At 45.4% G+C, this 16,530-nt stretch overlaps 1 protein-coding gene across 1 annotated transcript in view; it reads left to right on the top strand.

Moving 5' to 3' along the window:
* LOC126473299 (neprilysin-1-like) overlaps positions 1-16,530 on the top strand; it is a 548,467-nt gene that overhangs the window by 419,808 nt on the left and 112,129 nt on the right. The window contains exon 5 of the mRNA XM_050100269.1: positions 14,422-14,627. Within this exon, the coding sequence (XP_049956226.1) occupies positions 14,422-14,627 (206 nt within the window). The remainder of the gene's footprint in view (positions 1-14,421; positions 14,628-16,530) is intronic.

Raw genomic sequence — 16,530 nt, 5'->3', positions numbered from 1 at the left:
AAGACTAAGGAGGAAATAAGTGCAAGAATGAGCAAGGATGAAATGGTAATCGACTGAATTGGAAGGTGATCGTTATATTGGTATGGTCATTGATAGAGGACACCCGAGCAACGCATACTGATTCTTCTTTGCAGGTCTTCACAAGGATGCAATGACCGAGCAGGGAGGGCGCAGTGTCTGAGACAGATTCACAGAAAGCCTTCAGGTTTAAGTTCTTCCCTAAATCGTTGCCGGCTCCTCGTTTCCATACATGTGTTTTCAAAATACACCCTGTCCGATTTTGCTGGATAAACTGTTGTCTTGAAATCTGCATAAGGAATCGCATGCCGACCTCCAAGTGCGTTATTTTTTCTTCGCCCTGTATAGGCCTATATAATATATAAAAGGGCAAGCGATGTTCGCAAAAAAACAAGAAGTTCTTGAGCGATTTACTTCAGATTTTTACACGATACTCTAACAAACATTTGGATAGACACAGGCAATATTATATTCTAATATATATGAAATATCAACATCTATAATATACAATAAGGAAGAGTTGTTAATAAAAATCTGGAAACCATATTGACCGACTTACTTCAATTTTTACACTATACTCTAATAAACATTCATATGGACATAAATGATGATGATGATGTTTGGTTTGTAGGGCACTCAACTGCGCGGTTATCAGCGCCAGTACAAATACCCAACCCTTGCTCAGTCCAGTCTCGCCACTTGCGTGAATGAAGATGAAATGATGAGGACAACGCAAACACCCAGTCATCTCGAGGCAGGTGAAAATCCCTGACCTCGCCGGGAATCGAACCCGGCACCACGTGCTCGGGAAGCGAGAACGCGACCGCGAGGCCACGAGCTGTGGACATGGACATAGAATACAAATCTTTTTCTTAACAACAATGTGCAAGTTATGTGTTAATACCAACTGGAAGGAAGATGGCTCTGAGCACTATGGGACTCAACTGCTCAGGTCATTAGTCCCCTAGAACTTAGAACTAGTTAAACCTAACTAACCTAAGGACATCACAAACATCCATGCCCGAGGCAGGATTCGAACCTGCGACCGTAGCGGTCTTGCGGTTCCAGGCTGCAGCGCCTTTAACCGCACGGCCACTTCGGCCGGCGGAAGGAAGATAATGTGCTCTGCTGTGCATGTAGTTTCCTTTTCTTTTTCCATTCTCGCAGTTATTTTTGACTACGATAGCAAGGCATTTAAACCATTAGACAAATTATTTCTCCTGTATATATTCACTCTTCTGATGCACACACCTATGTGCTATTTTGTTTTCTTCCCCGCAATCGGTTTTAAAAGAAAACAGGAAAGCGGTATTTATGGTTTATCGGCGTATGATTAGAACACTGCTACGGAATCATAATCGTCCGAAACTTCGAAATCCTACCCGTTTGACGATTAAAACAGTGCGAAATACTGTCACTGAAACAACTATCCTCACAGATCCGAACGCTGCAGAGATGTCTCATATACCGTATGGCAATCGTCACAACCAATTCACCCATTGCTTTTAAGGAACTTCAATTCCCAATCAAGGTATCGTTGGCAATAACAATAAAAAAGACTTAAGGTAAGAGAAAAATGGGGAAGAGGAGATAAGCAGAGAGGGGGATGGGGGAGGAAACGGACAGAGAGAGGGGGGGGGGGGGGGCGGAGGAGATTAGGATGCGCAGCAAATCACGAAACAGATTTCAAATTGCGAAGCATTGTCGAGTTCACTAGTTGATTGTAAGTGCCAGTATCGTCGCTCGCCTCTATAATGAAATTTTATCCAGTATTGTGACGGAGTATTGTTTTTTGTTGGATTTATATAAGACTGTCCATAATTTAGTTACAAGATGAAAAATACCCATTGACTTTCATTGAAACTGCGCCATACATTTCCTCATTTTTTATAAAGGGTCGGCTCCCAGCTTACAGTGACTTCCGTTTGGACCGGCAGGGGTGATCGAGCGGTTCTAGGCGCTACAGTCTGGAACCGCGCGACCGCTACGGTCGCAGGTTCGATTCCTTCCTTGGGCATGGATGTGTGTGATGTCCTCAGGTTAGTTAGGTTTAAGTAGTTCTAAGTGCTAGGGGACTGATGGCCTCAGAAGTTACGTCCCATAGTGCTCAGAGCCATTTGAACCACTTCCGTTTGGAAATTTCGAACAAAGTGTTACATCGGGTGTTCTGTGAAACGCCCTCACCATCAGATGTATTTCGGATACTTTTCTTTCTTTTGTAGTTTGTAAGTAAATCACAATTTTTATCGAATATTGGCCTCATATGTGTGACTAGAATATTAGCTGTTTGTATTTGTTTTACGAACCACAAGTAATAACCGACGTATTTACGAAATTTAATTTCGAGCCTATGCGCCAGACTTCGTCCACCTGTTCGCTGAACTAACAAGACTGTAAACACGGTAGCTGTCAGGAACGCTCAGTTGGTAAGATTATTGCCCACTAAAGCTAAGACTTTGAGCACGGACGGAAGCTTGTAATATACCAGTTCAGTATTGATTACACAATGAGTTGCCCACAGAATGGACGTTTGTCATTATTCTAAATTGAAGGGTATATTCACTTTACTAAAATACAGTTCTTACTTAGCAGATTGTCTTGAAGATGACTCCGTTGTCTTCTTATAGAGATATGATAATGTCGCAGTTCTGCTTTGTATGAACAGCATCCACTAATGCTAGGTTTCTGAAAGTCCGGTAAATCTGTCTGCGAAATCAAATAAATATCTACACTTTCAATATTTCTATTTTAACTGTTCAGACATCGGAATAACAAAATGTAGCATACATTCTCTTCCAAGAGTTATCAATTACAAGCACAAAATCTGCTTTCTACCGCATTTTGAAGACATGTCTCCGTTCTCCACAACTTCCCGCCAAATGTTCACAAAGAAGTAGTACGAAGATAACTTTCAAAGCAAAGAGGTTCACATAGTTGTCAAAGATGTAACGAATAACTATTTACCAAAACTTGGTAGATTTAAATATACAGATTTATACGTTAAATCTTCAACATTTATTCTAAACATATGGAATATAAATAGTTATGTATGAAATAATGAATTTATTGTTTGTAGTTTTACACAAACATATAAATTTATGAACCGAAATTACCGATACCTGATGGTAGCCAAGAATTCTGAATATCTCAGGCTTGCGACGTGCAAGTGTACCCAACCTAAGATCGAAACTCTCAATAACATTTGGCTTATTTCGGCTTTTTATCGTTAACAAGATTAGGTATAAAAAAATAAATATGTTATAAAAAGGCAAAGTACACTTCCGAAATTGTTCCGCCGTGAAGGTTGTCGACTCTACACGTAACATGTTATATTTTGAGTCAAACGACTTCCCACCTGCAGTGCTGTGGATAAATTACTCAGAACACACTACGCTTCAAAGCAAAGGAATTAGTAACGTTCTGACTCCAAAGTAAATATTTCAGTGGTATCTAAGTGTCTTCAATAAACCCAGTATTGGCTGTTTGCAAATCTTGGCTGCACAAGTATGACGACACACAGAGCTGGAGTCAGTGATATTGCCAAGTCGAGCCTTGGTCTGCGAAAATTCGAAATATGTTTTCACAGGAAATCCACTCGTGGGTTCCGCGAGCAAGGCAAGCAATATCATAACCGTACGTGACCTGGAGTGGAATTCCGGAAAGAAGGACAGGGACGCTTATTGGAATGGCGACAGATGTCTCAGAAGAAGACTCCAATATTGCGTCCCCCAACGCACTGTAACAGAGGAGAGGCCCAATATGGATACTTCTTGGAATCGTCTGCTGCGAATCCTACCACTGTATTCCTAGTGTACCTAGTGTAACAATATTTCCCGGTGCGACATTGTTATTGTTAGAATCTTCAGTCCGAAGACAGATTTGGTGCGACGTCCCATGCCAAGAAGTTTTCTACACATCTGATCAGCTCTGCATGACTGTTGTAGCCTACAACCTCAAGAAGCTGCTTTTTGCATTCAAGACTTTGTCTCTTTCTACAATTTTTTCACCCCACAATTCCCTTGACAAAGAAATTAACTATTCCATAAAGCTTTCTTCTCCTCAGTTCGATTCAGTGCGTCTTCATGGGGAGTTATCCGATGTACCCACGTATTCTTTGCCATTTTATTGTAACTCTACATTGCAAAGCCTCCTGCTCTCTTCCTGTCTATACTGTACTGCACCTACGTTTCGCTTCCCTGTGAGACTACACTTCAGGCAAATACTTTCAGAAAATACTACCTGACTCACATGGGCGCCCGGAGAAAGTTTTCTAAGAGAGAGCAAATTTCCAGTTCTCATGTAAGTAATTCTGCGAGTTTGAAAATGCAACATTCCTCAAAACCTGTATTTGCAAAGAAATGCGGAAGACCTACTCTACCTCTAAAGATCAATAGTTATCTACATAATATTCTAAAGGTAGAAAGGCCACTTTTGGATACCTGAAAATGAACAAGTATAAGTGTTAGCAAAGCAACCATCTCTGGATGGAACTATTAAATACGATAAACTCCTCCTCACAGATATGATACCCAGGCTCAAACTGTGGTTGCCATCCGGGTGGAAAGAGGAATGGTCGAGAACATCTAAAATGAAAGACAGCCATTACGTACTAACTCATCCCACGATTCCAGTAGTACCACGGTATAATAAGACACAAACATCGAGGAACTACACGACCGTTATAGTAAGACTGAAATTCAATCATCGGAAGTGCGAGGAACACCTCTGTCGGCTCAACTTAAGCGCGACCTCTCCATGTGTTTGGGGAGAGCAAGAAGATCCATATATTGCTAGTGTCCTGGAAACACATATCACATACACGTACTTACAAGTAATTTTTGGGCTCTTGGTCATCCGGTCTAAAGCAATCTACAAACATTGTTAGCATCCAACGATATAGCAACGCACAAGATACTGTACAAGTTAGTCAACAATGCCAACATCTCGATATAGCTCCCTGGCCTGCTGATCTAATGCTGTTGGTAATTAGAATGCCAATGGAAAACCAAAGCATAATTGACGATATTACCATGTGCTGCTCTGCAGCATATGGAACGCTCAGCCTATGAATACACGTCACTACGAACCTCCTAGATGTATGTGTCTGAAGACTGGTGTATATGTAAGTATGGCTGTACTCCCCAAATCTGCTTCTTTCTGAATCTATGTTCTCATGTTCTGTCTAGATAGTACTTATAGGACTGCACAGATAATTCAGTTCTCTATCCGCAGTTTTTGAAAGAATTCTTACTGGACATATAAATGAACATTTTATTTTTAATTTAGATACATAGCCGTCAATAAGGATGGAATTGGGAATATCGCTAAAGTATCCCAACGGCGATTTATTATTTCTTATTGTGTTACCAGTAGGATTTGTACCGCATACTACTTCTGCATGTGCTGTGTTACATTTTCGTCTTGTTTACTTGTTTCAGTATACAGTGGATGTAAGATCTGTTTTATTTCTGTGAGTGTCCTTTGTTAAGCCTCTGTAACTTCGTTCCAGGGTACGACTTAAACTAATGTATACTCTCACTGGCAAAACGAAGTTTCCAGTGATGAGATAACTGCATGGGCACGTTCCGAAAGCCAATAATTTTAAAAAATATATTTTAATTGTAGATTATTTTGGCACCACAAAGATTAGTATATTTCGACAGTATATGCAAAGTAAATCTTCGTTATTAATATGAATATGGATGCCTTCTTTTTGATTCAACAATGTGGAATTACATCCTCAAATGTTTAAATCCAGAGTATCCAAAGATTTATGGAATACAACCAGAGAATAGTAACAAAAATTAATACCGTTCCCTGTACGAAACCGAAAATAAAAAATTGGAAACAGGAAAAAAGTCAGCACGATTGAGAAAATGCCAGATTAATTCTTCTCGATGCGGACGAACAGGGAATAAACTTTGAAATAGTCTTATTCAACTTTGATGCCTGCCGCATCTTTGTTTGCTTATAAAACTTCATATCTAATCACTTTAACGTATTAATGGCATTACGTTCATGCTTTATAGTCTTTATTGTGAATGGCATAACTGTACGGGGCTTACAGTGGAATTCCGGAAAGAAGATGAGTAGGAGAAACAAAGCCATCACGTTCGAATACAGCATTAGTAGTGTCCAGCTTGTCACCGTCACGTCGTTTAAATATCTGGGCGAAACGTTGCAAAGTGATATGTTGCCTCGTCACTAAACACTAAGTGTGTAAGAAAACCGTCATCCCCCATCTTGCCAAGAACGAAGTTACAGAACTCCACACGTTGTTGTTTGCAACCTTCACGAAGAGCTTGCAGTAGCTGAATTTTGTATGGTTTCATGTGGAAACGTCGACGCAACACATGCCAGACGGGCATGGGGGCATGCTGAGCTGTCGAGCTGCAAGGCGAACGGATTTCTGCGGACTCCTTGTGAAACTATGGCGGATGCGTTCGACGTCTGTGTCAGACACTCGCGGACGGCCCGGCGATTTGCTTTTGCACAAACAATCTGTTTCTCGGAGTTGTTCATGCCATCGTCTAGGTGCTGTAGGAGGACCCACACCATCCTAGTACGAAAGTCACGCTGAACAGTTATTACTGACCCGCACTGCGCAAAACGTAGAACACAAAACGCTTTCTGTTGTCTTGACACCATTTTTACTAAAACTGATGTTGACGCACATTGCTGCTACCTAGCGGGAAGCATCTAAAACTCGAGAGTCTGTTCTTTCCAACAGTATGTTGGTCACACACGTATCTAAAATAACATAATAGTTAACGATTTTTTTAAAATCTGATGATTGTTTTTGTTACACTCTGTATATTAAAATTTTCAGCTTGGTAATTTGAGCTCCCTTATCGGTATGCTCTGGCTTTGCTGCATGCACTGGAAGGGTTGTCATAAAGCCGTTGTATTCTCTCGTGCCCCACATCTGTTGTAACTGGTCCTTGATGTCGTCAATAGCGACATTGGGACAGGGCTGACGTCCGAGCTGGTGCCCACGTATGTTCTATTGGGACCACATCTGGATATCATCACACAGACACGTGCCATGTATGGAGGAGCAACGCCGGCCGTTGTGGCCGAGCGGTTCTAGGCGCTTCAGTCCGGAACCGCGCTGCTGCTATGGTCGCAGGTTCGAATCCTGCCTCGGGCATGGATTTGCGTGGTGTCCTTTTGTTGTTTAGGTTTAGGTAGTTCTAAGTCTAGGGGACTGATGACCTCAGATGTTAAGTCCCTTAGTGCTTACAGCCATTTGAACCATTTGAACCACTTGGAGGAGTAATGTCCTCTTGAAAAATAAAAAGACCACGAATCTGTCACATGAGGGGTGAAGCTTGAGTACACAGTGTATCTGTGACATACTGCCGTGATGTGCAGTCATGTCCGATGTCTGCGCACACCACGACGTCTGGAGCAGCACAGCTATGCCTCTCCAAAACCAATGGAAGAACGGAACCTCTCCGCAGGTCGCTGACATAACATGCTGATGATGGTCGTCCAGGGTAGCACAGAATTACAGTTCTGCCCCAAAAACAAAGACACCATTCATCAGCAGTCCATCCTTCCTGGTCACAGCAACACTCCAAACGCACCCGTTTGCGTTGTGGTGTTAATGCCAGCCTACGCGTGGGATGGTAATTATGTAGTCCAGCTGCTGCTGGTCTCCGAGCAATGGTGAGTGGTGACACTGAGTGTCGCAGGGAGTCCGTTACTTGTTCTCATTTTCTCGGATGGCAGGCCAGATATGAAGGGGCATAATGTGCTTAGTGCACAATACGGCGACCCCCCCTTGTGCTAGTCAGACTTCATCAACCAGAACCTTGATGATGAGTATGCCTGCCCCCACGTTCTCACTCGGTCCAACACCCGGACACAGTCACACACGAATGTCCCACAAACTTGGATATTGCACGACGACAACAGCCGGCCAAATGGAGACCCACCGTGGGGCCCATCTTAAACACTGTCAGTTGCTGATAACGTTGTCTCGGATGAGTACCTCTGGCACCTCCGTCTCGTTCACAGTGATAACTCAACCTGTGACGCCATTCGCGCCCCTTGCATACCCTACCACATCTGGTAACCACGCTAAATAAAAACATCACTGATGCAGTTTGGTGGGTGTTCTATCACAGCCAATAGCAGCTCTTAATCATTTACATACCTCTCGATAGCAAGTACAAGTACGAAGTTACACTGATTTCGAACCATGTCATCCGGCTGCTTCACATTTTTTGTCAGCCAGTGTATGTAAATCAACAGGGGCATTACTCCTTGATTTTCCGTATTAGACATCGCTGTTGAGTTGTATCTTATAGCTTTGCCACGGTTGAAGGCAAAGGCATCGATGGCAGAGACTACGGTCATAGTTGATTTGACAATTCTTCCGCAAGCGGCGCTAGATACACTATGTGGTAGTCGGTCACGCAAGCCAGACGCCTGAGGAACTAAGAAAACGGCGATGTAGCCGGCCGCAGGGCAGTCGGAAGTTCTCTTCGGGGAGCCATCCCAAGCAGATCTGTCTTCTCACCGCCACGGCCGGTAGATTCGAAGTAAAACATCGCTGTGCTCTGGGGGACCTTCCCGAATTCGTCGTCTGGTCCTGTTGTACTGCTGCGAGCCTTTCTCAGCAGTGCTCGACTAGAGGTGATAGACTGAAGAATTTCCTCTGGGTATCTGTGCTACCGTTGTCCATGGTGTGTGGAACACGCAGAACTTGCTCATGTTATTACCAAGTGCCTCTGATTGCATCCTGCGATAGACGTCGACCTTTAGTGGTATGATAGAAGCCTTAGGAAGTTGTAAAGTACCGTGTTAACATTATTTCAGACATCTTTTTAAAATAAATTTATTGACAAGAAATTCCTACTCAACATTTACAAAAAAACACATTGCCCGACATTTTTTATTATATTTATTATTTATTTTTGAAAGGTAACCATTGCAATATCCTTGATTAAATATTAACCTTTATCCAGAACTGATGGCAAATAATGGTGATACAATGATGCCAAATTTAAGGTCAAGACAGTTACAACGAGATCAATTAAAAGTTTCAGCTAAAACTGGGTAACTACTTGCAACTAAATTTTAAATCCGCAACCCTACCTTAAAAATCCATATACTAAACCCTTAAATAGAATTTATGACGATAAACTGACATCAGTTCAAATTTCAAAGCAATCAATTTAGGAACAGAAATCAATTTAGAAACAGAACTGAAAATCCACACTATCAATTACAGGGAGAGCCCTACTCACAATTTTTTCCACACCAATTTCACTCGTAGCACAATTTAATATTTACTCAAGTACTGTACGGAAGCACCAGACAATTTCAAAACACGCCCAGGCGCAGAGCGCCTTCAGATCAATGCCAAATAAGGATGCGCGAATTGTTCAATTACAAAAGGTGATCACGTAACTCAAAGATTGATATGTAGCATTAGAATTCACCCACGGCTCCTCAGTAGGTTTACAGTACCGAGGCGTGCGATCGCACTTTATTTCACACTTCATTCCTGCGTACAGTTCTTGGTAATACAGTATACACATCATTAAATTGGCATGATAAGACCTGAAACACACATCAGTTACTACCGGTCCCACACGTACACGTAACACCATTGCCGCCCACGAAGGCAGTGACACCCTTCAACATGAACACATGAAGTAAACAGATCACCAGCTATTGAGTAGCAGAATTACTCAGCTTCGCATGGAGCGAACAAATACTCGTCCATCAATGCAACCGGGGTGCAGCGATAGTGCAGTGAACGCTGCACAGACCTTCCAGCTTTACTTTGCCCGACAGTGTCTTCTGGACAACGGACACATGATCCGAAAGCGTAGCCATCATTCACTGTCAACACGTCTATGAATACCAATACAGTGACTAGCGAACATTTGAATCCAGGTGGTTCATTTCAAACAAATGGCCCTTAACCCCAGCAAGGCGAACCGCGCGACCGCTACGGTCGCAGGTTCGAATCCTGCCTCGGGCATGGATGTATGTGATGTCCTTAGGTTAGTTAGGTTGAAGTAGTTCTAAGTTCTAGGGGACTGATGACCTCAGAAGTTAAGTCCCATTGTGTCCAGAGCCATTTTTGAACCCAGCGAGGCCGCGCTATCACTCATGACTCCAGATCCTTTCAAGATGTTCCCGACACAAACACGGGTCAGTTCCCAGCACCGGCCCGCCCCGGCTCGCCACCTTCGCTGACCCGCACGCGCCGTTTAGCGGACCATGCACACACGGTAAAAATGGCTCTGAGCACTATGGGACTTAACATCTGAGGTCATCAGTCCCCTAGACTTAGAACTACTTAAACCTAACTAAGCTACGGACATCACACACATCCATGCCCGAAGCAGGATTCGAACCTGCGACCGTAGCGGTCGCGCGATTCCATACTGAAGCGCCTAGAACCGCTCGGCCACACTGGCCGGCGACAGCAATCTCCGGTTGCTTGCTGATGATGCCGCGGTGTGCGGTAAACTGTCAAGTTGAGTGACTGTTGGGAGACACACAATGTGATCAAAAGTATCCGGACACCCCCAAAAACATACGTTTTTCATATTAGGTGCATTGTGTTGCCACCTAGCCGGCCAGAGTGGCCGAGCGGTTAAAGGCGCTACAGTCTGGAACCGCACGACCGCTACGGTCGCAGGTTCGAATCCTGTCTCGGGCATGGATGTGTGTGATGTCCTTAGGTTAGTTAGGTCTAAGTAGTTCTATGTTCTTGGGGTACTTATGACCACAGCAGTTAAGTCCCATAGTGCTCAGAGCCATTTGTGTAGCCACCTACTGCCAGGCACTGCATATCAGCGACCTCAGTAGTCATTAGACATCGTGAGAGAGCAGAATGGCGCGCTGTACGAAACTCATGCACTTTGAACGTGGTCAGGTGACTGGGTGTCACTTGCGTCATACGTCTGTGCGCGAGATTTCCACACTCCTAAATATCCCTAGGTCCACTGTTTTAAATGTGATAGTGAAGTGGAAACGTGAAGGGACACGTACAACACAAAAGCGTAGAGGCCGACCTCGTCTGTTGACTGATAGACGACCGACATTTGAAGAGGGTCGTAATGTGTAAAAGACACACACCTACCCAGACCATCACACAGGAATTACAGACTGCATCAGGATCCACAGCAAGTACTATGACAGTTAGGGGGAGGTGAGAAAACTTGGATTTCATGATCGAGCAGTTCCTCATAAGCCACACATCACGCTGGTAATTGCCAAACGACACCTCGCTCGGTGTAAGGATCGTAAACATTGGACGATTGAACAGTGGAAAAACGTTGTGTGGAGTGACGTATCTCGGTACACATTGTGGCGATGCGATGGCAGGGTGTGGATATGACGAATGTCCGGTGAACGTCATCTGCAAGCGTGTATAGTCTCAACAGTAAAATTCGGAGGCGGTCGTGTTATGGTGTGATCGCGTTTTTCATGTAGGGGGATGGCACGAATTGTTGTTTTGCGTGGTACTATCATAGCACAGTCCTATATTGATGTTTTAAGCACCTTCTTGCTTCGCACTGTTGAAGAGCAATTCGGGGATGGCGATTGCATCTTTCATCACGATCGAGCACCTGTTCATAATGCACGGCCTGTAGCGGAGTGGTTACACGACAATAACATCCCTGTAATGGACTGGCCTGCACAGAGTCCGGACCTGAATCCTATAGTACACCTTTGGGATGTTTTGGAACGCTGGCTTCGTGCCAGACCTCACCGATCGACATCGATACCTCTCCTCAGAGCAGCACTACGTGAAGAATGGACTGCCATTCCCCAAGAAACCTTTCTGCACCTGATTGAAAATATGGCTGCGAGAGTGGAAGCCGTCATCAAGTCTGAGGGTGGGCCAGCACCATACTGAATTCCAGCATTACAGATGAAGGGCGTCACGAACCTGTAAATTTTTTTTAGCCAGGTGTCCGGATACTTTTGATCGCATTGTGTATAAGAGGACTTAGGCAAAATTCCCAATTCGTGTGAGGAATGGCAGTTAGCCCAAAGTGTGTAAAAATGTAAGTTAACACGGATGAGTTGGAAGATCAAACGTGTAATGTTCGGATACAGTATTACTAGTGTCCTGTTTGACACAAAAAAGCCGTTTAAATATGTGGGCATAACGTTGTAAAGCGATATGAGTTGGAACGAGTATGTGAGAACTGTGGTAGGCAAGGCGAATAGTCTACTTCGGTTTATTGGGAGAATTTTAGGAAAGAGTGGTTCCTCTGTAAAGGAGATCGCATATAGGACGCTGGTGCGACCTATTCTTGAGTACTGCTCGACTGTTTGGGATCCGCAACAGGTCGGATTGACGGAAGACATCTACGCAATTCAGAGGCGGGCTTCTCGATTTGTTACCGGTAGGTTCGAACAACACGTAACTGTTACGGAGATGCTTCCGGAATTCAAATGGGAATCCCTGAAGGGAAGGTGAAGCTCTCATCAAGAGACACTATTGACAAAATTTAGAGAACCGGCACTTGAAGCTGACCGCCGAAAGATTCTACCGCTGCCAACATACGTTACGCGTAAGGGGCCACGAAGTTAAGATACGAGAAATTAGGGGTCATACGGAAGCGTAAAGCAGTTGTTTTTCCCTCTCTCTATTTGCCAGTGGAACTGGAAAGGAAATAATGAATAGTTGTACAAGGTGTCCTCCACCACGCACCGTACGGTGGCTTGCGGAGTATCTGTGTATATGTGGGTATAGATGTAGATGTGGGGGCACAAAGTCGGCAAAATAAGAAATAACGTCAAATGTCAGCTCATTTATACTTTATTTTCTTTTAGACAACTTTTTGTCGGATACAAGGATTTTGCGATTGATGTATTAATGTACTCTCATGCTCATAAATTAAGGATAATTTCAGAATGTGGTGCCACACAACGTGGCACTACACGAAACTGGCTATAATAGCACAGGAACACACACGACACAGATCTGTAAGTCCAGAGTATTGGTGATAAGTTGAGAAAACCGTCAAGAAACACATGTGCTACAAACCGCCACTGTTTCCTGCGCATGTACTCCGACATCAATATGGGATATGATCACCATGCACACGCACACAGGCGGCACAACGGGTTGGCATACTCTGGATCAAGTGGTCGAGAAGCTGCTGGGGTGTAGCCTGCCATTCTTGCACCAGTGCCTGTCAGAGCTCCTGAAGTGTCGTAGGGGTTTGGAGACGTGCAGCGATACGTCGACTGGGAGCATCCCAGACGTGCTCGATTGGGTTTAGGTCTGGAGGACAGGCAGGCCACTCCATTCGCATCTTCTGTTTCAAGGTACTCCTCCACGACGGCAGCTCGGTGGAGCCCTGCGTTATCATCCATCAGGAGGAAGGTGGAACCCACTGCACCCTGGTGCAAAATTACGTCCCGATACACCTGACCTGTTACAGTTCCTCTTTAAAAGACTCGCAGGGGTGTACGTGCACCAATCATAATTTCACCCCACACCATCAAACCACGACCTCCATACAGGTCCCTTTCAAGGACATTAAGGGGTTGGTATCTGGTTCCTGGTCACGCCGGTTTAAAACCCGGCGAGAATCACTGTTCAGACTATACCTGGACTCGTCCGTGAGCATAACCTGGCACCACTGTTCCAATGACCGTGTACTGTGTTCTCGACACCAGGCTTTACGGGCTCTCCTGTGACCATTGGTCAGTGGAATACATCTTGCAGGCCTCCGGGCGAATAACCCATGTCTGTTCAGTCGTCTGTAGACTGTGTGTCTGGATAAAGCTGTTCCAGTGGCTGTGGTAAGGTCCCGAGCAAGGCTACTTGCGCCGTCTGCGGGCACTGATGGTGAGACATCGGTCTTCTTGTGGTGTTGTACACTGTGTACGTCCCGTACTGTAGCGCCAGGACACATTTCCTGTTTGCTGGAATCGTTGCCACAATCTTGAGATCACACTTTGTGGCACACGGAGGGGCCGTGGTACGACCTGCTGTGTTTGACCAGCCTCCAGTCGCCCTAGTATTCTACCCCTCATAATGTCATGGATATGTGTTCTTTGAGCCATTTTCAACACAAAGTCACCATTAGCACGTCTGAAAACGTCTGCACACTTACTCGCCGCACCGTACTCTGACATGCACCAACACACCTCTGTGTATGTGGACTGCTGCCAGCGCCACCCTGCGGTAACTGCAGGTCAAATGCACCGCATGGTCATTCCCCGAGGCGATTTAAACCCGCAAACCTCCCACCAGAGCGTTGTTTCACCATGTGTCAGCATTATCCTTAATTTATGAGCACGAGTGTATGATGTGAAGTAAATAGTGCAGGTGTAGCAGTGTTTGGTGGTCGGTGCGGGTGGCAGCGGTGTGTGGGGCTGAAGCGCGTGGTGTCGGCGGCGGTGTTGCAGAGCAGATCCGACGTCTGGGGGACGAGCCGCTGCGCGGGGTGCTGCGCGCGCTGGGCGGCTGGCCCGTCACCGACGAGCGGTGGGCGCCGCCCGCCTTCAGCGTCGAGGTGCTGCTGGGCCGCCTGCGCGGAGAGTACAACGAGGGCGTCCTCATCGAGCAGTGGGTCGGCCCCGACGACAAGAACTCCTCCGTCAACATCCTGCAGGTACTCACTCACTCACTGGCGGCGCTCCGACACTCAGGTGACGGAAGTCGTCAGATACCTCGTAACATCGCGTCGGACCTCCTTCTGCGCAGAGTAGTGCAGGAACAGACGTGGCATGAGATCAACAAGTATCTTCAGAAATACCAAGCTATGCTGCCCCCCCTTTTTTTTCTCTTGTATGTCCATTCTTGTGATTGGAGATCTGGGAGACTTTGGCGGTTCACTCATGTAAGAAAATGAAACACCTGTCGTTATGATGTCATTTATTGTACGGCTTCGAGTTTCGGTACTTTTTTGCACCATCTTCAGGCCTGAGCTGATGCTGAAAGGGTTAACACCATCCGTATACACGATGCATGAGTGGCCAACATCTACAAGTTGTTTTCGCAGACTACCTGTAACCGCGATGTTGTTTCTCCTACCATCAACTATCAACTCTTATACATGCTGCCTCTATAGCCGTCCATAAATGTGAAAGTGTTGCAGGTACACAATTTTGCGCACGTACTGATCTCTCGATTATGTCCCACCAATATCCGTTGGAACTCATTTCGGACGATCTGGGCGCCCAGATCATTCCCTCGAATTGTCCAGATAGTTATTCAAACAAATCGCGAGCAGTTGTGAGCCAGTCACATGTTTCGGAACATGAAATCCATGAATAGCTGCAGATGGTTTCGAAGTATCCGAACATAACCATATCCAATCATTGAAATGAAATGAAATGATCGTATGGCATTGTTGGCCGGGAGGCCCCATGAGGGGAAGTTTGGCCGCCGTATTGCAAGTCCTTTTTAGTTGTCGCCACTTCGGCGACTTGCGAGTCAATGGTGATGAAATGATGACGAGGGACACACAAAAAAAACACCCAGTCATCATGAGGCAGAGAAAATCCCTGACCCCGCCGGGAATCGAACCCGGGGCACCGTGCGCGGGAAGCGAGAACACTACCGCAAGACCACGAGTTGCGGAGATACAATCAATAATCGGTTCGGTTGCACCAGAGTCCCCAGTCCTTTTCATGTGAAAACAGTCCATATCATTATGGAGCCACCACCAACTTGCACAGTGCCTTATTCGCAACTTGAAACAATGGCTTCGTGGCGTCTGCGCCACACTCGAATCTTGCCTCTTACCAACTGAAATCTTAACTCATCTGACCATGCAACGGTTTTCCGGTAGTCTAGGGTCCAACCGACATGGTCACGAGCCCAGGAGAGGCGCTGTAGGCGATGTTAGCAAATGCACTCGCGTCGATCGTCCGCCAAATTTCGCAGCACTGTCCTAACGGATACGTTCATCGTTCGTCCCACATTCATTTCTGCGGTTACTTTACCCAGTTTTGCTTGGCTATTGGCACTGTCAACCCCGCGCAAACGTCGCTACTCTCGGTCCTTAATTGAAGGCCGTCGGCTACCGCGTTGTCTGTCATGAGCTGTAATTCCGGGATTTTGTTCTTCTCGGCACACTCTTGACACTGCATATCCCGTATAACTTAATTCGCTAAACATTTTCGAAACGCAATATTCCATGCGCGTAGCTCCAGCTACCACTCCGCGTCTCAGTAGCCTTAATCACGTCGGAAGCCTTTCCACATGAATCACCTGACTACAAATAACACCTCCGCCAATCCACTGCCCTTTTATACCTTGTGTACCCGATACTACCGCCATCTGTAAATCCGGATATCGCTGTCCCATTACTTTTGTGAGCTCAGAGTATGACGGCATAAACTCTGCTGGGGTCCCTTTCATTGAAGTATCTCAATCTCTGTGGAGTAATTACAGCTCGATCTTCATCAAGAGTCCAAATTAGAGAAGGTAGTGATGTTGGATTTTGGGTCTGGAACGAAGCAGACGTTCTAACTCTTCCCAAAAGTGTTCCACTAGGTTCAGATCGGGAC

This window comes from Schistocerca serialis, chromosome 4 (genome assembly GCF_023864345.2).
Source record: "Schistocerca serialis cubense isolate TAMUIC-IGC-003099 chromosome 4, iqSchSeri2.2, whole genome shotgun sequence".
Lineage (NCBI taxonomy): Eukaryota > Metazoa > Arthropoda > Insecta > Orthoptera > Acrididae > Schistocerca > Schistocerca serialis.
This window is presented reverse-complemented; position numbering and strand designations above follow the sequence as displayed.